At 38.3% G+C, this 21,081-nt stretch overlaps 1 protein-coding gene across 5 annotated transcripts in view; it reads right to left on the bottom strand.

The window, feature by feature from the left end:
- The window catches only part of PHF14 (PHD finger protein 14), a 285,535-nt gene that overhangs the window by 206,846 nt on the left and 57,608 nt on the right, over positions 1–21,081 (bottom strand). For all 5 annotated transcript variants that reach the window (XM_030550666.1, XM_030550667.1, XM_030550668.1 and 2 more), the window contains exons 6-11: positions 15,660–15,771; positions 13,864–14,001; positions 8,877–9,023; positions 4,886–5,156; positions 3,114–3,220; positions 1,650–1,745 (exon numbers count right to left, since the gene is read on the bottom strand). In XM_030550666.1, the coding sequence (XP_030406526.1) occupies positions 1,650–1,745; positions 3,114–3,220; positions 4,886–5,156; positions 8,877–9,023; positions 13,864–14,001; positions 15,660–15,771 (871 nt within the window). The remainder of the gene's footprint in view (positions 1–1,649; positions 1,746–3,113; positions 3,221–4,885; positions 5,157–8,876; positions 9,024–13,863; positions 14,002–15,659; positions 15,772–21,081) is intronic.

Genomic DNA, 21,081 nt, shown 5'->3' with positions numbered 1-21,081 from the left:
CAAAAAAATGCAAACACTAAAGTCCTGGCTTTTAACTTTTCCCCCGAACCTTTGAGTGAGAAAGAAAGAAAGAAAACCCATTACACTTGACAAAAGAATATTGAGGCAGTTTATTTCCCTCAGCCTCCCTGTTATACTGGTGCTCCATAGGTTAATTAGAAAAATTATCTTATTGGACCAAACTCTCCACAAAGCAGACAAGATTCTCTTCGGGTTTCTACTAATCTGCAGTACGCAAGCTTCTCAGACAGCAACCATCTATCAAAGTCATTTCTTGGCAGCCCTGTGGGCCTGCATCTGTTCAACCAACTGGAAAAAAGTGTCATGCAAGCTGTGTAAATGAATTTTACTTCTACTTACTTACTTTTTATTTATTTATTTATTAATGTTTGCACTGGGAAATACATTTGTCAACTTTTTTTAAAACTATTTTTAAAAGGTGAAATCTTGTTCCAGACCCATCAAGCTCTCTTTGAGATACTCTCTAACAAAGCGAGATTTTTGTATAAGACAAGTAGGTGAAAAAAAATTCAGCCAGCTTGATTAAACCACAAGCATTACTGCAGACATCATGGGTAAATTTCATTTTAAGTACAGTAATACAAACACAGAAGTACCAAAGGCCATCACAAAAATTTCTGACACAGGACCTAATTAGGTGATGTCTTTTTATTCTCATCCTCTTAAAATACTGTCTCATTACAATATGTATTCTGCACAATTCCCAAAAGCACCCTTATAATTAGTATGGCATGTCAATGTTCAATACATTAATCTTGAAAAAGACTGCTGTCTTCCTTGTGTGCCTGCCAGGTATGAGCTTTTTAGGGGGGTATGGGAGATATTACATAGAAGATCAATGAAATGACTCACTATTTCAGAAACACAGCCATCCACATACTGACAGATACAGCTTTCAGTGTGAAAAAGAACACATGTACTGAACAAGTGTTCTCAATCTTCTTTAAAAACATGACTAGAAATAGTTTCATGTTCCCTTCTGATGGATAAATGACACATTGCCATATTACATATATGGGGTTTCATCTGTTCACCTTTTCTCTTAATGAATTTATGAGCACACTGAAGCATGAAATGTACCTCCTTCCTTGCAATGGACAACATGGTCACTGGTAGCATCAAGAAATAATCACACATTCCCATATCACTGCTGATATAATATACTCACTATTTCTAAGAAAGGTTACATCTTTTTAGCTGAATAATTTAAAAAACATTGTTGAAAGTGATGTGTGGTTTTAGGGATGTACAGTTTATAAAATGGTCATAAACAGTCAATACAAACCCAAGGAACCATTCTACCGTATTTGAAACCTGCAACTGCTAAAGAAAAAGTGGAGGGGAATACGGTGGGATTAACTCATGCTTCAGGTTTAGCTTTATCACAAATGACAGGTCAATCAGTTACAGCAAATGAAAGAATTTTGCAAGCAAGATAGCTATTATAACAACAAAATTAAGCTACAGGTTCCCAGTAGGTTGCTTGCAGAGCTTTAGATATATTTCAATCAGAAATCATTAACCCCACAGTATGCAAAGGTGACAGATACAAAATAACAAAACCTATTCTCTGAAAATCATGTGCACCTATATGGTGCAAAAGAGGGTAGAGGAAATGAAAAGCCAACCTGCCCAATGATTCTACCCAGTAGAGTCCATATTCCTTGCCCTTCGTTTCGTAGCTTTCCATTCATATTTTGTAGCTCTTCTAAGGACTCACACAGCTGAAAATAAAAAATTGAAAAACTCTTTTAAAGTTCATTTACTGAAATTATTCAGCATCTATTATCTGAGAACTCTTTACCTGTAACTTTTATAAATTACATAATTAAAAACAATGAAACTCAATAATCATGTCAATACATCAGAGATCAGTGCAGTCATTCAGGCATGTAACAGCACTAAGAAGAAAGTTGGGCAGACATCTGTTTTGAAAAAAGATCTGAAGTAATTCAGCATGACAATTAAGTTCCACAATCACAATCGGAAAGCAAAATTAAAGTATACTAATGCATCATACAATTTGTACTACAATATTTCTAGCTATGAAGTTATGGCAAATGTTTTATATAGGGAATCAAGTTTTGTTCCTTCATCACCATAAAAACCCACACATTCTTAAAAAACCAATCCCCACTTATTTCGCTAATTTAAAATAACACCAAAGCAGAAGATAGTATTCTCAAAAGTAATTGCCAGCTATAATACTGTATGTACAACCTAGTAATTTTGTTAATCGTTGTCTTCATTCCTCTCTTATTATTCTTGGACAATAAAACAAGTAGATGTTAACATTTGTTTGTATTTAAAACACGTTTAAACCACTTTGGATAAATTCTAACCTGCTGAATTCAGCAAGCATCAGTATTATATAATCCTGCACAAAAAATAATTTTAATGGATTATTATGTATATTTTTTCTGTTTCAAAACAGAAAAGTTCAAAAAGCAATATGGCAATTTTTAATCAACACTAACTCCTCCACATACCATAGCTTGCTTCACACACATTCATTATAGCAGCACTTCTTTGAGGCAATGTTATCATCTGTTGCTCCCCATAAAAAAAGTTTTGGGAAGGCTCAAAATTTGGATATTGATAAAAGCAGGGGCAACTGTTTTCATATTTTGTTTTGTACACTATTTCACGTAAAGAATTCCTGCACTGCTGGACATCCAGACACTACCACTAGAGGAGAACCTGAAAGTCAAACTACCCAAAAACAAAACTGTGAGAGTGGCAAGTCAGGGGTAACTGGCCAAACTAAGTGCACATGAACAGCAAAAAAAGTAAAAAGCAAGGCCCAAATCTTTCAACAAGTTCCATGCAAAAGGGCCTCTGTGCGCATGTGAAGCCCTGTTAATGAGGCTCTATGTGAAGGATCAGTACCCAACTTAGATTTGAGAAATTCATTGTAGTTGTGATAATTTAAAATGAGAAGGTACGATATATTTTAAGTAACATTTTTATCCTGGTACTCCCCCTTTAAATAGCAGTTTTCCACATCTCTAAGAAATGCCTTTGAAAAGCAAAATTCTATCAGTTAACAACACTCCAATGCTTAGCACAGTTGTATTCACTGCTTTTCTTACCTTATTATATTCCACATGAAGTTTTTCTTGCTCATTTTCTAGTTTATCCTTAATATTCTTCTGTTCAGCCATATTTTCTTGGATCTGAATCATGCGCATGTTTCTTTCTGTTTAAAGAAAATCCAGTCCTTTCTAGCTTTAGTTGCATTGGTTCAAGTGTGCCACATAGAACAAGTGTTACATATTTAAGCACTAAGTTAAAAAAATCTTAAAATGTAAAAACTACTACTACGGGGGGCGGGGGGTCAAATTACAGGCCACTGTCTTTTAAATGATCTATGAAAGTGATGGAATACAAGAACTCTCCCACCACGTAGAGCTGGGAAACCTTTTTTGGATGAATAGTTTATTTGAAAAAATGCAGTTTTGATTATCCAAAAACTATTCTTGAATATGACACAAATTTGTGAGCAGTTTTGAACCATTTTTCTTTTCAGTACTTGGGTGCCATTCTCAAAACAGCCAGAAAAGGTAGTGGTGACATGGAGGTGATTGCCAGAACCCTCCTTATAACTTTTGATCAAGTGATTAGAGCCCTTACCCAGGACGTGGGAAATACAGATTTAATTCTCCTCTCTCCTGATATGGAAAAGGGATCAGAATTTGAGTCTGCCCCATTGCATGATATTACCCAGGGCCACGGGCTAGGGGAATATACCTGTGTGCGTCTGTAGTGTGACTGCCCTAATCACTGGGATAAAAATAATAAGGCATCATCACCAAGTCTACCTCCTCAAATCTAGCCCTTTAAAAAAAAAATATCAGAACAGATTTTTTTCAATTTGCCTTTTTTTTTTTTTTTCAGTTTCTAGATGCAGTTAAACCACATCAAATCTTTTTAAAAAAATTTTGAACCTCCCAGCTCTACTGTCACATGCTTTTGCTACCTGGGCAAAGTCAGAGTGAGAGAACTGTTTGGTGTTGTGCACTGATTGGTCACCTCAAGCTAAACCAGCTGACATCAATCACAAGAGCATTCCCTTCTAAGATGGAAACAGAGTAGTGAAGACCTAAAGACATAGCGCCCAAGATTTTGCTAGGGATGTTCAGAGGGGAGAGAGATGCTATTCCACCTTACTTCAAGGAGGACAAAACAAAACTCTACCCTTCCAGGCCTGTCAACAAAAACATACTCCCTGCTGTTTATGTTTGAAGGAATTTAATTCACAAAAGAGACATGTTTAAAAAGGCACCTTAACTTACTTTAGCATATTGAGATAGTGAGTGTGAACTCTGCATTCATTTGAATGAGCAATGATAATCATTAGAGAAAAAGCTATAAGAAAAAAAAATATATATATATATACACACATACATAGGCATACTGTTACTTTAACCACACCCCCTCCTCTCTCTTTCTATAATTAGTCAAATGTTTTCTTCAAAACATCATATAACACAAAATCAATAGGTGTGGAGCACTGTCTATATCAGGGGCCGGCAAGCTTTGAGAAGTGGTGTGCCAAGTCTTAATTAATTTAAGGTTTCACGGCCAGTAATACATTTTACATTTACAGGGGCCGGCGGACAAAACCCCAGATGGTCTGGAGATCCATTCACCAGCCCCTCCCAGGTGGGGTCCCAGCCACAGGCCCTGCTCATCTCGCTGCTGGCCTGGGGTTCCATCCATTCAGGCCAGCAGTGGGCCGAGCAGGGCCGGCGGCTGGGACCCCAGCTGGCAGCAGAGTGCCACTAAAAATCAGCTCGCTGCAGGTTGCCGAACCCTGGTCTATACGGTTTAAGAAACTTAAATTTCATATTCTCATCCTTACCAAGATAATAATTCACAAAATCAGCAGTCAGAGCCGGTTGCTTATGTTTTCTCCTTCCATCCACACTGGAACTGGTATCTGAAGTGTCCACTGGAAAGATGTCTGTACTAATTCCCATTAATTCAGCTTTGCGCATTAGCTTACGTATGGCTGAAGCACTGCTAGTGAGTGGTCGTGGCAGCTTCTCCCTGGGAACCCATGCCTGAGGCCTAGTGGTACGAGCTAATTCTGCCTTGGCACGATACTGCTGCAGTCTGGCATTGATTCGGGCCTACAATCAAATTCCCAGAAAATTAAAACAGAATAAAATGGTGTAAAATGGAATCCAAATCACTTTTGCCAGTAAATTTAACCTTCCTTTAGACTACATGTACAATAGGCACTACTTTCAGTAAGAAAAAATGCACAACCTAATCCAGCATTTTTCAATGCTTTAGGATGTGATAACTCAACAGGCAAAACCACATACAGTACGAATATCATTTGATTTTACTTTGACATTTATAGTTAACGGTCACTGTATTTTCTTAACCTTGGGTTTGTGAAGCCAAATGCAGTAATATTCAGAACTTTCTTTCTGGGAATACCACCTTCAACAAGACTATTAACGTAAGTGGTCTTCTGGAAATCTGCTGGCAAGTAGGTGGAACTGCCTATGCTCAAAAAGTGGGTAAAACCCTTGGCTTAGGTATCAGAAAACAGATTAAGATTTGAGTATACTGCCGGCATAAGTGCCCATCTAAACCTGCTGGCTGACACTTATGCCAAGTTTATGACCCTCTTTTGTAGGAACTCCTTTCCCAGTTATAGCACTGCCCACACATGCCTCTTTATACACTAGCTGACATTAAGGAAATTCACAGACAAAAGCAATAGAGGCACTAGAGGCACACTAAAAGCAGCAAAGAATCCTGTGGCACCTTATAGACTAACAGACGTTTTGGAGCATGAGCTTTCGTGGAAGTGGGTATTCGCCCACGAAGGCTCATGCTCCAAAACGTCTGTTAGTCTATAAAGTGTCACAGGATTCTTTGCTGCTTTTACAGATCCAGACTAACAAGGCTACCCCTTTGATACTAGAGGCACGCTATTTATATTGCTGACAGCATCTGTATATTTTGGACATCTGGAAGACCAATGCCAGACAATCAAGTTGTTACATGTAATTGGAAAATACTGCCTGATGAATGTCTTTGCAGTGGAAGACAATAATACTAGCATAAAAACTACGACAGGCATGAATCCAGCTGAGTACCAGTTACAGTGTGTTTACTCACCTGCATGAAGAGGAAGTTAGACTACAGAGTATTAATCCAACTTCCCCAACACATGGTATGAGATACCCTTGCATGTGAGAGAGAGACAAAAACATGTATATACATGCTACACTTGAGGAATACCAGTTAACTCAGCAGTTCAACTTACTAGTTTATGACCAGCATGATCTGGAGAAGGGTGTCAAACCCCCCAGAGCAGTCATGCAGGGGAAGAGGAAGTCCTGTCCTTCCCCAGCCCAGCCTAGCAGCTAGAAGCTCCCAGTTGGGGCTCTCCCAGCAGCACAGAGGAGATCAGAACCACCTCCGGAATCCTCTCCTAGCTGCAGGAAGCTCCACAGCTGCAACCTTCAGAGCCCATTTCTGAAGGCAGAGCAAAATAGAGGGTGCGAATACCACGACTTCCCCCTACAACAGCTTTGCAACCCCCCACGACCCTCTTTTGGGTCAGAACCCCTTCAGTTACAACATTAAAATTTCAGATATAAACATATGAAAACATGAAATTAACCAATTTTAAAACCCTCTGGCCATGAAATTGATCAAAGTGGACCGTGAATTTGGTAGGGCCCCTAGTAGTCATATAGCTCCGTGCAGTACAAAGTACCTTGTCGCTACTAGGGAGAGAAAAAGAGAGAGAGGCTGAGGATGCCCAAAGTTGGGCAAGAGGGTAGGGAAAAAGAGGAAACATTCACAAGAAGGACGAACAATGGCTAGACATGGAGGGACGCATGGAAGGGAAAGTTTCACCAACACATATACTTCTTTAATTAGTCTTTGTCTTTCAATGTGATATTTAGCTTCACTAGTTAAAGTGATGGCCTCTAAATGGGGTCCCTAAATGAATGGATAATTCAGCCCTCATGACAGAACATGTATTAACACAAATTTAACATCATTAATCTAGAGAGACTGGAAATACAGAATGAGGGCAGGAACGAGAAACATTTATAATATCTATTAGGGTACAGGGATGAGAACAATCTGTACACTCACTCTTCTGAACATGGCGGTGCTCAGCTCTCTTGAAAATCAGGCCATTAATTTAGGTGTATAAATAAAGATTTAAGAGCCTAATTTTAGGCACCCAGTTTTTTAAATCTTGACCCAGGCCTACAAAGATATATATATAGCCTATCTGTGACTGCTAGAAGCAAATAACTCCAATGGCCGGGGAGGACTTTGAGTTACTATAGGGAATTCTTTCCTGGTGTCTGGCTGCTGGGTCTTGTTGAAATGCTCAGGGTCCAACTGATCGCCATATCTGGGTCAGGAAAGAATTTTCCTGTGGTCAGATTGGCAGAGACCCTGGGGGCGGGTTTTGCCTTCTTCTGCAGCATGGGTCACTTGCAGTTTTAAACTAGTGTAAATAGTGCATTCTCTATAACTTGACATCTTTAAATCATGATTTGAGGATGTCAGCAAGTCCTCCAGAGAGTATAGGTCTATTATAGGAGTGAGTGGGTGAGGTTCCGTGGCCTGAAACATGCAGGAGGTCAGAGTAGATGATCATGATGGTCCCTTCTGGCCATACAGTCTATGAGATTCACAGCAAAGACCTTTACAATTTAGGCATTTGTTACAGAGCCTTTTTTTTCCCCCTTGTCCATCATTTCTGCTACTTTTATATAGATCCACAGCTTGCTTCTGCCACCATCATCCTTATCCCCTTACAGTTTCTCTCAGTCACTTTTCTGCCCCACAGTAACTCTCTGCTCCCCGAACTTGAAGCACAGAGTCAATCTCCCTCCTCTCAATTCTTGTCTCTGATGTCACAGCAGCCCGACAGTTGGGAGGAAAAACTGCATGTAAAATCCTACTTAGCCCAGGTCTGGGGCATGCCCAATACAAATGGAACCTTCTGAGTGTTTTAAAACTATCATCCACTGAGAATATATAGAAACTGAAATTTTTTAGAGGATTATAAATTTTCCAATTTTGGTGAATTTTCATGAGGCCACCAAAAAACCTATTGACACTAGGACAACTCACTTGCTAAAGTTCAAGTCCCTTCTTCAAACCACAGAGGCACCAGAGCTTCTCAATTAAACTAATGAAATAATTTAGCATGGGCAAAACAGATTTTCCCTAACCTCATTCTGAGAAACAGCTGAATCACTTTTACTGAAATGATCTACACATACACACACACACACATCCCTAAAGCAGACACACAGCATGGAACATTTCAGCCTGAAGGACTAAAACATACAAGCAACTGAAAATAGGGGTCTTATATTATAACGTGTTGAGGCAACCTTAAAAGTAGGCTTTGCTACTAGCTCCTTGTAATAACTAAGGGAGAAGGCGGAACTTTCTTCTAGCATACACATAGCAAAATGTCTAAAATCCTGGCTGCTTTGACTGATTTTTATTTTTTTAGAATCTTGAAATAAAAATTAGAAGTAAAATAAATGCAACTATGGAATTTAAAAAGAATTAAAAATTACTCTGGTATAATAGAGAATTATATAAACTAATCAGGATTATTTCCATTCAGAAGCTTGCATGCGCACCTTTTCAAGGATTATATTATGGGGTCATTCACTCTTAGAGAATCCAATCTAAAGATAATTCACTGTCATATTAATTGACCATATGCCATCAATGTAGTCCAAATTTCATTTTCAACCACCGTAATTCCACCTTCCTCTTCCCCCTCTTCTCATTTAACATTGATGATTAACACATATGCAGCTTTGGCACGAGTACAATACCTGTGCTTCTGGCGAGAGCTGCTTCTCTCTTTCCTGCAAGGACATTTTGCAATAAGACTGTAAAGCCAGGTAGTTCTTCCGTTTCCATTTTCTGTCTAACCGGTCCGCATGCTGTTTACAATAAGCAAAAAAAGGATCTGCTATGTCCTGTTTCAGCAAGAAAAAGGGGTGGAAAAGAAGGGAGTGAAAATCTTGTTAGAAAAATGATATGGAGGAACATAAAAATCAGCATTTCATGTATAACACAATTAACATTGACAACTAAGGGGAAGGAATACAAGCCAAAACTGGAAAAGGGAAAGAACAGGTTAAAGAATATTTAGATAAGTTAGATGTATTCAAATCAGCAGGACCTGATTAAATTAATCCTAGGGTACTATTTTTTAATAATCCTAGGGTTTTTAAAAAACGTTTTTTTTTAATTTTTTTGATAATCCTAAGGTAATATTTTTTAAAAGGGGAGCAAGGAGAAGCCAGGGAATTACAGATCAGTCAGCCTAACTTCAATATATGGAAAGATATTGGAGTAAATTATTAGACAATCGATTTGTGAGCCAAACCAACTTAATTTCTTTCTTTGATAGGATTACAACATAGTAGATGGGGAGAAGCAGTAGACATGATATACCTTGATTTTAGTTAGGCTTTTGACAGAGTTCCACATGACATTCTCATAACCAAACCTGGAAAATGTAGTCTAGATAAATTTACTATAAAGTGAGTGCACAACTGGTTTAAAGACCTTACTTTAAGGGTAGTTATCAATGGTTTGCTGTCAAGCTGGGACAGTGCATCTAGTGGGGTCAGTCCTGGGTCTGGTAATCTTCAATATTTTCATTAATGATTTGGATAATGGAGTACAGAGTATGCTTATAAAATCTGCAGATGACACCAACCTGCACAACTACAAAATGGGGAATAACTGTCTAGGTGGTAGTACTGCTGAAAAGGATCTGGGGTTATAGTGGACCACAAACTGAGTATGAGTCGTTCATGTGATGCAGCTGCAAAAAAAGATGATTATGATTCTGGGGTGGATTAACAGGAGTGTTGTATGTAAGACACGGCAAGGTAACAGTCCCTTTCTACTCAATGCTGGTGAGACTCTCGCTGAAGGACCATGTCCAATTCTGGGCACCACAATTTAGGAAGAATGTGGACAAATTCGAAAGAGTCTAGGGGAGAGCAACAAAAATGATAAACGGTTTAGAAAACTTGATGTATGAGGAAAGGTTGAAAAAATTGGGCATGGTTAGTCTTCAGAAAAGACGACTGAGGGGCAACCTGGTAATAGTCTTCCAGTACCTTAAAGACTATTATATAAGAGGACGGTGATCAACTGTTCTCCATGTCCACTGAAGGTAGGACAAGAAGTAATGGGCTTAATCTGCTGCAAGATTTAGATATTAGGAAAAATTTTCTAAGTATAAGGGTAGTCAAGCTATGGAATAGGGTTCCAATGAAGGTCATGGAGTCCCCATCATTGAAAGCTTTTAAAAACAAGTTGGCCAAACATCTGCCAGGGACGATCTAGGGGTTTACTTGGTCCTGGCACAGCGCAGAAGGCTGGACTTGATGACTTCTCGAGGTCTCTTCCAGCTCTACATTTCTACGATTCTATGTTTCATATAGATGGGTCTTGTAGAGCAACACAGTCAAGGTTTGAATCAGTTTAACTAAAGGGCTGTTTAAAACCAATTTTGTTAAATTGATGCAAGCCCACATGTGTACACTCAAACAGAATTTTAGATTGTGTATACTGATTTAGTGTAATTCAGTAAGGAATTGACTTAAGCTAAATCAACAGAAACCAGGTTTAAACTTGTTCAAAAGTGACCACACAAGAATTTTGCTTTTGTTTTTTTAAGCTGAAAAGTTTCTTTTTTAGACTAGCTATCATATAGTTTATGAAAACAACAATTTGTTACAAAAATTCAGTTTTATTATATCAAAATAGGATGTTAAAATTGTACTAACAATTAAGTCCATCCAGAATTGCAAAAAGAATTAAAAGGTATATTTAATTGTTCCATAACTCATATAGCTCAAAGTCTAAATTCCAGTATTTGCACACAGAAGTGACTACATTTTCAAAATTGTGGGTGAAAATAATGAGGGTTCAGTTTCAGAGAACAAGTTGAAGCCAAACTGAAAAGCCTAACCTTAGAAGTTAAAGATTTGTTTTAGCTAAAGGCCTCAATTGAAAGTTTCAGTAGACACTATATTTTAAAATGTTACGAAGGGCCAGTGCTACCCAATACACAAATTAGTTCATGAATTATTTTTGTTTGCTTTTTTTTTTAAATAATCATAGTTAAAGAGCACTGAAGCAGATCCCAGCAAATACAGCGCAGGACAAACCAACACTACAAGCACCTCATTGTTCTCTAATACAGCTACCTTGTGCCGTACAACAAAGCAATACATTCTCCATGTACTTTTTAACATTCTCTAATGATCTCCAAAGTTTTTTTTGAATGAATTTACATTTCTGCAAGTTAACCCAGGGAAAAAGGGACAACTTCCTATTGCAAGTGTTGTACCAACAGGTAACAATTACAATAAAGCACATAAAGAAAGCATTTAGAGCATTGTATTACCGCACTAATCATGAAGATGGGATGGGAGAGTTATCATTTTTCTATATTGAAGTGATGGAAGTTATTTTTGTGTATCCAAGGTTGGGTTTTTTTCCCTCCAGGCCCGTTCACAAACAAATATAAGGTTACTGGTATATTTTAATACCAAATAGTTATAAAAACCTGATCTCTTTGCCTCCTTCTATAATTATGAAGTATTCATAGTTGCTGTTTGGACAGTTCCAAGAAACACTTGCCTCTCTTTTGCCCCAGCAGCTCACTAGAATATTTGATCGTTCCAGAAGAGACAGGCAGGGAGTCTTTACGTATATGTTAAATATATAACGTAGGGATTGGTCTCTCCATATTGTTTCTCTGGGAAGCAATCACATTCTGCTCAATATTCCTCTAACAGATCAAAATTTCCAAAAAAGGGACATTTTGGGAAAAAGACACACACCTTATTCTGCATTAAGTAAAAGAGCTCATTATTATGTCTTGTTTTCTAAATATGTTTTTCAAATAGCATGGTTTTCCCTTTAACTTCTTCATAGCAGTTTTTGTATGGCCTAAGCACCAGCAGTATTTTTGTATGATCTCTCATATACATAATAATTTTCTTCTATTTTTCATTCTTCACTTACTAAATTTTCATATTCCTATGGCTGAACGACATTATCAATTCATTTACCTCATGTATAAAGTCTCAAGCTGAATAAGACTGCCTCAGACAAAGGTGGATTAATACGTCTCAGTTTACTTTCTCTTTTTAATTTCCAGCACATTTTCTATATGAATAATTGTCAGTAAAATTTACTAACCAGGCACAAAAATCCACTCACTCTCTCATAACAACAACATTTTAATTGCCTGTCCAAAAAAAGCCCACCCACTTACTCACCAGAGGCAAGTAAAATTTTACAAGTTTGATTTAAAAATATACTCTGTATATTTAGATTTCAGAGTAGGGGAATATACGTGACACAGAGCTTACCTCCATAAGAATTTAAATTAATAATTCTCAGTTATGTGATTCCAAGGCCTTGATTACAAAATACTTTCTTTGCAGTTGTTTAAAGATATGCAATGTTTTTAGGTGAAAAGCATGGCAAACACATACAATGATGGGAATTCACAACATGAGCTCCTTAAAGAAACAACATTAAACCTCATCTAGTAGAGCCATAACTGTTTAGCTGAAGGCACCATGTTTATCTTTCCAGCAGTTCATCTTGTAGGTGAAATTTATTTTTTATGAATAGTTCTGACAGAGAATTACTAATGGTGTGAGTGGCCAGTTCCTTCAGAAATAAGACAGACAACGATTCCAATATAGCTAATGAATGGCAACAGTGTGTGCAGTTGTGTGTGTGTCCCTCTCACTCACCTACACACAATTTACTTTCTGTCACATTTACTATGACTATGACTTGCTAAACTTGAACTTTGCAATTAGGACAGAGCACTAGACACTTACAAGGTATTTCCATTGAATAAATCAGCCCTTATGCAAAACCTTGTCATTTGGATTGCTTTATTCTTATTATCAAGAAGAAAACTAGTACACCTCTGCCCCGATATTACGCTGTCCTCGGGAGCCAAAAAATCTTACCGCGTTATAGGTGAAACTGTGTTATTCAAACTTGCTTTTATGCCCCCTTGAGCACTGCTTTACCGCATTATATCAGGGTAGAGGTGTACCATGAGTGAATATGTAAGGAATATGGAATTTAAATGTAAATATTTTAAATGGATGCAATTAATGTTAATTTACAAAGGCTCAGAATGAAAATCAAGTACTATCATATTAATACAATGAAAGTTACTTATTTATGTTACAATTTAATGATAATATTGAAAAAAGATGTATGCAAAAACATTTGAAGAGAAACAAGGCCCCATCTGCACAGCACAAAGGGGATGTAATCTTGCTACAGCTGGAAACTGAGCAAAGCAGAGGAAGACTCTGAACTGGAATGAAGCTGACAAAGCAAACTCCTACAACAGTGCACCCACCTCTTAGTTAGGGGTATTTCAGGAGAAAGAAGTGGTAAGATGAGGAATGGGATAAGAGGAGCTCCTCTAACACAGTCATTAGCTAGTGTATTATTCCTTAGAGACAATAACTAGCTATCATTAATCAGAGCAGGCCTTAAGCTGTCCTAACTTAAATTACGGCTAGGCCAGCTTAAAACAGCTTCCTGTGAAGAGCATAACTTGGCACAGGGAAAAAAAAAAAAAAAAAAAGAAGCTAGCCCACTTCCAAAAAAATACTTATGACCTCACAGAAGCATCTTATCAAAATCTCTTCTCAGGAATGTTATCCAGAAACACAGTAAGCTTCCACATGCTTTTGTTAGGACATTTCCATTTTAAGTTTTTCTAAAGAAGTTGCATCACACACATACCTCTTCAGCTGCTGCTTCTGACAGCAGGCCTTCTTTCTGAGCACAGGTCACATGGAAATAAGCTCTACACATGCCAGCATCACAACTAATGCAAACACCAGTTCTGGCAAAACGAGGGTCTTCACAAAAACTGCATTCCTAACACAGAAAAATGGCAAAATTAACTACAGAATAAACAATACAATAAAGATTCAACATTCTATTTTTAATTTCTTTTTTTTTGCATAAATGAAAGATAATTTAGATGTCTTCTATACAGACACACAAAGTCTTTTAAATGTTACTAATGGATGGATTTAATCTCATGCAGTATAGCAATACAGTTAAGTCTAGCTATCTAAAATGGGATTCTCCAAACTTCCTTTTTTTATTTCAATATTCCCTTTTAACAGGTATAGTATAAAAAGACTTGAAATAATACTGGCTCTTCTTGTTTTCTTGCACTGGTAGGTTTCAACTTAGACTCTGCACACTTTGTTTCATGTGACTAAACATGCCTTGTTAAAATTAAGAAGAAATTAAACATAATAGACTTACACAAATGATCGTCTGGCTAACATGTAAGCAATAATCATAATAGTAATAAAATCAGAGCAGTAATCCTTATTTGGGAAGGATCCAATTGCATTAGCAACTTTATTAACTATGCAGATAAAATCAGAATCGTCTCACCCCAAAATGCAATATATTCCAGGTTGGGGAGAAGCTGTGAAAGCACAGCAACACACAACACTATACAACTGTTTAGTCATGAAATGAAGAATATTGCATTAAACTGTATAAAACTGGAGCACCAGAGGGAATTCAGATAGGCAGAATATAAAATAATTATCCATATTTTCATTAGAAACTGAGACTCAGTCTTTATTGCAATAGGGTTAGTGTTTTATTTTGCCAACATATTGCAGTGCCTTGGGTCACTTACTCTGCCCACCTGTGAAGAGTATTGCTTATCACTTTTAAAGCTTGCGATGTTCCCAAATTACTACTTCTGTTCCTATTAAATAGTTATGTCAACAAAAAAACTAGCTATTATATACAACAGCTGCTGTACAAAGGTTGCCCACTTCTAAAACAGTGCTGAAAGTTTTGGAAGACTCATACTAGACATGCTGGAGAGCCGCTTCCAATACACAGAGACTGCTCTTCAGCCATCCTGGCATAACAGTCGTTGTTGTTGGTTAATTTAGTACTCATGAAAAGTCCCACAATGATAGCCTTGGGATTCAAATTTTACATGCACCAAATGGGTACAACAAGAGAAGCAACAGCAAAATCTTCCCCAAAGGCCTGACAGCTAGAGAAACAACATTTGGACATAAGAAAACCAATGAGCCATCTACCAGAAATCCTTTGGTCTCTATTGAGTGTCATTTTGTGCCAATTGTAATGGTAATTTGAGTGCTATGCACATACATCCTCTTATGAACTGGACTGAGAACAATTATATTTCACATAAAATTCCACTTGGGGATGGGGAGTATATTTTTCACTCAGACTCCCATATATTCCTCAACTCTCTACATTCATACTTTGACAGACTGCCATTAACACACATAACAAGGAGGTAATGAGTGTCTCCAGAAAGAAAGCAAGAAAGCAAGAAAGAAAGAAAATGAGAAACAAAAGAAAAGACAAAAGAGGATGCATACTTCCGTTTTTATTGCATTTCCAGCCCTGAATCTTGTTGTATTTGTTGCAGAAACAGAATTACAAAAAGCTAATAAGATATGTTATGCCATATATACAGAGAAAATAAAACTATACCTAGGTAAATATGTCTCTTCTAGTCTTACCTTGGCACCATACTTAGAATAGTTCATTTCAGTAAGCGTTACTGGCCGCAGCTTGTCAATATCGCCAAATGCCACTCCTGGAACATAGAGGGCACAAACAATGTGGACCCACCTACAACAGCAGAAAAATTAAGCCATTATCATCAAGAACAACAACAACATTTTGCTCTTGTATTGCACTCTTCAGTTGCGGGTCTCAAAGTACATTACAATGGACTAAAAGTATTATTCACATTTCTAGATAAGGAAAATGAGTCACAGAAAGCCAAGGGTATCAGAAACAGGAACACATGCTTATTGACTCACAGGTGAATGGCCCATCCACAAGCCTCTGGTTCTTTTCTCCTATCATCTTAGATTTTGTTTGTTTGTTTTGACTTTTTCTAGCCCAAGTGTTGGTAGCAGCTTTCTTTAAGTGGCTCATTGTCAAATATAAGTTCAATAAAGACCACAAGCATTGCCTCTCTCTCCTCCTAGTACGGTTTGGCTCAAACATTGCAATATTTGTATGCTGACTCTCTTGCGGGGAATGAAAGGAAGCTGCTCCCAAAAACAGACAGAAACAAAAAGTCACTTTGCCAACCACTTTCTCAGAGGTGGTTTATCTTCTTTTTCTAGATTTGTTTACATACTCTGAATGATCTGCCAAATGATAATGCAAACAGACACAGAACAGAACTCACTAGACCTCCTAATTCCTGACAGGGAGTTAAAAAGGCACTAGCAGTACTAAGCCTAAAATTATTTGAATGTTAAGAAAGAACCACCACTTCATCAATGAGTTTTGGAATTTAGTCCTTTACGAAGGGAACAACCAATGTTCCTGGCAATATGTCCAGTGCTCCAGTAATTCTAAAAAAAAAAAAAATCTGCTGTATGATAAAACTTTCAAGCATCACTAAAAAAAATTATTGGTGTCTCTGGTCTAAAAGCTCTGTGGATAGTTATGCAAAACTAAGATGCAAGACTTCACAATAAATTACAACATACTTGACAAGTAAGCTTGAAAAAAATAGAGAAAAAAGAAAATTTGGACATATATTTAAAGAAATAATGTGATCATGTTGTGCCAATGACCACCTTTAAAACATTTAAATAATGTAGTTAAAACTTTAGTTATGTGAATGATAGTAATTGTGGCAGCAACTGCTAGAATTAGGTCTGTATGTGCATTTCAATCTAAACTCATGTTTTAATCCACTTAAAGCGTTCTGAAATCTTCACCATTAGAGTTGAAATTATCTAGGTTTGGTCTAGGCTGAAAGGTGAATTTCTTCATAACTGTGGCCAATAAAAAGCTCAGTGATTCTGAAGCACAGAGACGGTGGAGAGGAAAAAATTCCCTTTCCAAAAATCCTTGCAACCTGTATCTGAACAGCTCTAAAACTGAAACAGCTGGTAAAAAGCTGAAATATCACATGGAAGCAGTCATGATGGAACATCAGTACTTTTAAGCATTCAGCGAATGCTATTTTTGATTTGACCTGTCAAGGTGCCTTCAGGTCCTTGATTCCTGTGGCAAGAGGTATGGAAAGCCAATGTATGAGACGTCTCAAGAAGAGAGCATGGAGTCTTGCTGCCAATGAGTTTACATATTATCTCTTGGATGAGAGATTATGGACAGGTTTTTGCTTCATGCTATGTTAGGTCCCCAATCACTGAAGCATCTGAGACCCTCAAAAATTACAACTTATTTATCCTCACAATACCCTGGTGACATAGGGAAGTACTTCTATCTCCACTGTACGGATGTGGAACTCCTCCTCTTATATGTATCCATCAGAGTTCAATGTCCAGGTTCTGTAACCAGAGAATAGTCTCTGTATCAAGGGAGGCAAGGCATTGTAAATCGTCTTGCAGATGTTGAGATGTGAACCTCACCACCACAAGTCTGCAATGCTGCCCCATGGTCACTGAAACGAGAAGAAATCAGGCCAAGCTAACATATAGCTGCAGCAACTCTGGACAAGCCAGAGAATAATCTGTTGAGTCAGGTCCGAAATCTATAATCAAGTGAAGGAGGTGGTAGGCAGGGGCAGCGAAGGACTCCTGAGTTTACTTGGTGTGTCAGACTTTCTTTCTCACCAATGCTTCCACTCTTTAAGAACGTAGTTTTCAGCTCCCTAACAGTGCTGATCATCCATTCATGGTAAAGGGCAAATGAGTGCTCTCATCCAGGAGTGTGTGAGCTGCCATAGAAAAAGGATGATGAAAGATCAGGCACAGTGTTCACTCCCGTGCTCAGGAGAGGGATTTCTCCCCTGAATACAAGTGACCTTGGTACCTCATGTTTCTTGTCTGAAAATGGAGCATCAGTTAACCGGAAGTGTAATAAGTCAGTTTTATCTGTCAGAGCTCTCTAGGCAGAGCTAACAGTAATAATATTTAATCAAAAGTCTGGCAGAACAATGTGTGCTAGCACATACAAACTAGAGGTTAATTTATAATTCAAGCAGCCACTAATAATATGAGTGGCCACTTGCATTTAGATGGTGAATTGAAGTGTGAAGAGACTATGTTGCCAAGGATCACAAAGGAAGTTTGTGGTATAGGAAGGACTTGAACATAGGTCTCTCAAGTCCTGTAGGCCAGTATCCTCATCACTGGACCGTCTTTCCTCTCCACATTAATAAGTGTTGATTAATGCAAGGTTACTTAATAAAAGTTAGCAAAATCTATTATTTAATTATGGATGAGGTTTGCAGCATTCCATGCATCACTGAAGGCTCACTGGATAATAATGCAAGGCTGTTTCTGGTGCAGTTGACTCCTAGTAGTCAGTGCATCCTGCTGTGCAGAAGGACTGATAGATTGATGAGGAGGTGGTATGGCTGCGTTGCTTACAACTGAACTAAAGTGTGTGGGGAGAGAGGGTCTCTCATTCCAAAACTAGATCTGGGACAGTGTCCATTTGATTTAAGAATGCCAAAACTTATGTTCCTTCTGCCTGATTAAGGGGAATACAGGAGGTACTCTGATCTTTACTTGTGGAGACAGTGAACAACTCCTTTAACAAGAGCAGAAAGTAAAAAAAAAAAAAAAAAAAAAAAAAAAAAAAAAAAAAAAAAAAAAAACAGGAAATATTTGTGTTGCCTTTGCGTAAAAAATTAGCACTTGATGCCAGCAATCTGGCCATATATAGATAAGTGGTTAATCTTCCATTTTTGGTTAAAATAACAGAGAAAGTGGAAGCTAAACAACTGCTAGAGCCTAAATGATTGAGAATTCCTTGAGCCATATCAGTCAGGCTTCAGACCTGGCTGTAATAAGATACAGATGACGATCTTCTGACAATGGACAAATACAAGGTTCCATACTGATGCCGTCCTAAATACCACTAACCACAAGGTTCTTCAATTCTCTTCAGTAGATGGAAATTGCCTTACAGTGGCCTCATTCTTTTCTCTCAGAAATTCCAAAGGGTAGTTTGGGGGTATCACTTTTCTATCCTGAAGGCTCTCTTATGCAGGGTTCTGTATTATCACTCTTCCTATTACATGTGCATATGAGGCCACAGCTCCAGACATGTATGAAGAAAGACAAGATGCAGGGATGCGGTTTAATTAGGCTGCAACTTTTATTAATTTATCTCAGTAATTCTCAACCTTTCTGGACTATTTCAGGAGTTGGATTTGTCTTGTGTTCCTCCAAATTTCATCTCTCTTAAAAACTACTTGCTTACAAAATCAGACATAAAAATACAGAAGTGTCACAGCACTACTGAAAAATTGCTCTCTTTCTCATTTTGTCTGTATGAAATTTTAGTTTGTACTGATTTTGCTAGTGCTTTTATGTAGCCTGTTGTAAAACTAGGTAAATATCAAGATGTGTTGATGCATCCCCTGGAAGACCTCTATTTACCCCTAGGGGTACACATACCCCTGGTTGAGAACCACTGATTTATCTCATTCTGGGAATTATTTGACAACAACGAATATAGCTCATTTCAGCACTCCATCTTCACTCATTTTCACCTCTTTGGTCAAGGCTCCCATAAGTACCTCACCATCCCCTAACATGGTCACAGCCCACTGCTATGACCCCTTCATCCTTGCCTTTTATGAGGCTTAAGAGGTTGGGGGGAAGGGGTGTTTCCTTGCTATATCAGACCTTAGGAGCCCCACCTCCATTCTCCAGCTTCTTTAGGAAACACCTTCCCCTAAGTCCACATCCAACTCCAATTTATTACTAAATACCTGCCACTAGGTGTACCTGCTGATCCAGACATAAGAGGGCTCCATCCAATAGGACAAGCATATTCTCTCTCTCCCTTGTGTTCAGGGAGTGAATGGTTTACCTGACCCCCACTGGGCAGCTGTCAGCTCGGGTGATATCTACCCTTCTCTGCCCAAAAGAGGCAGTAACCCTTAAAGACCTATGACCACTTCCCTTCTGGTTGACCAGACAAAACCCTCCTTCAGGATTGCAGGGATTGCATTGGGAAGTGTTACTGAAGAAGCTTGGAATGAAGTGTTCTCAGTATGCTTTTGACACAGACCTTTCTCCCCATTTTGACTGACACTTAGGGTATGGTTGAGTGTTTCTCTGTGTCTGGTAATGACTCAGGCCTGGATGAAGCAACAAGATGATATAGTCTGAGGCAATGCTTTCCACTAAAGAAAGATCATTCACAATTTGGGGCTCTTTTTGCAACTCCCAGCTATTGTTAGTCATACAGAGCTGAGAGGGACAGGACAATTTTTTGCCCCTATCTGCATCACTGTCAACTTCCAGACTATTCTCTAAAGATGTAGACCCTCACTATCATTCATGCCTTTTCCATTTCAAGATCAGACTACTGCAATGTGCACTACATGAGGTACTCCGTAAGTCTCCACAGAAACTGAAGCTGGTACAGAAGACAACAGTCCACCTTTTAAGCCAAGTATCTTAACACAAGCACACCACCAGATATTCAAAATTTGGACTGACTACTTTTTGGTTACTTGCAGTTTCAGGTGTTGGTTCTGAAGTCCTAAAAGAAATGTGATACAGACACAATTGAAAAGTGGATATTTTTGAGGTATAATTATCTATTGCATTTTGGCCCCTAATACTATTAGACCATCACAGTTACTTCTGCCCCGCTCTTAACATTACACAGTACAAAGCATGTCAGTAGGTCACACATTTCGTTGCTTCGGTAGGTCAAGCTCTTTGCACACACCAGGGGCTCTCTGAATCTCTCCATTTCTACCACCCCCACAAGTTCCTTATGTGCCATGCTCCTATCACCATCAATTTCCATTTCTCTGCAACAGTTCCTCCATCTCTTATGCCAGGGGCTGTGTATGTTCCCTGTTTCCTGCACTGTCAGGATATCTGTGCTCATCAAATTCCCTCCTCTCCCATGATGCCTAGAGCAATGTGCGCTCCCTTATTTGTTCCTTTCCAGTGACTCTGTGCTTCCCCCATTTCTTGT

This window comes from Gopherus evgoodei, chromosome 2 (assembly GCF_007399415.2).
Source record: "Gopherus evgoodei ecotype Sinaloan lineage chromosome 2, rGopEvg1_v1.p, whole genome shotgun sequence".
Classification (NCBI taxonomy): Eukaryota; Metazoa; Chordata; order Testudines; family Testudinidae; genus Gopherus; species Gopherus evgoodei.
Note: the sequence above shows the minus strand (reverse complement) of the source record. Positions and strands in the feature narration are given on the sequence as shown.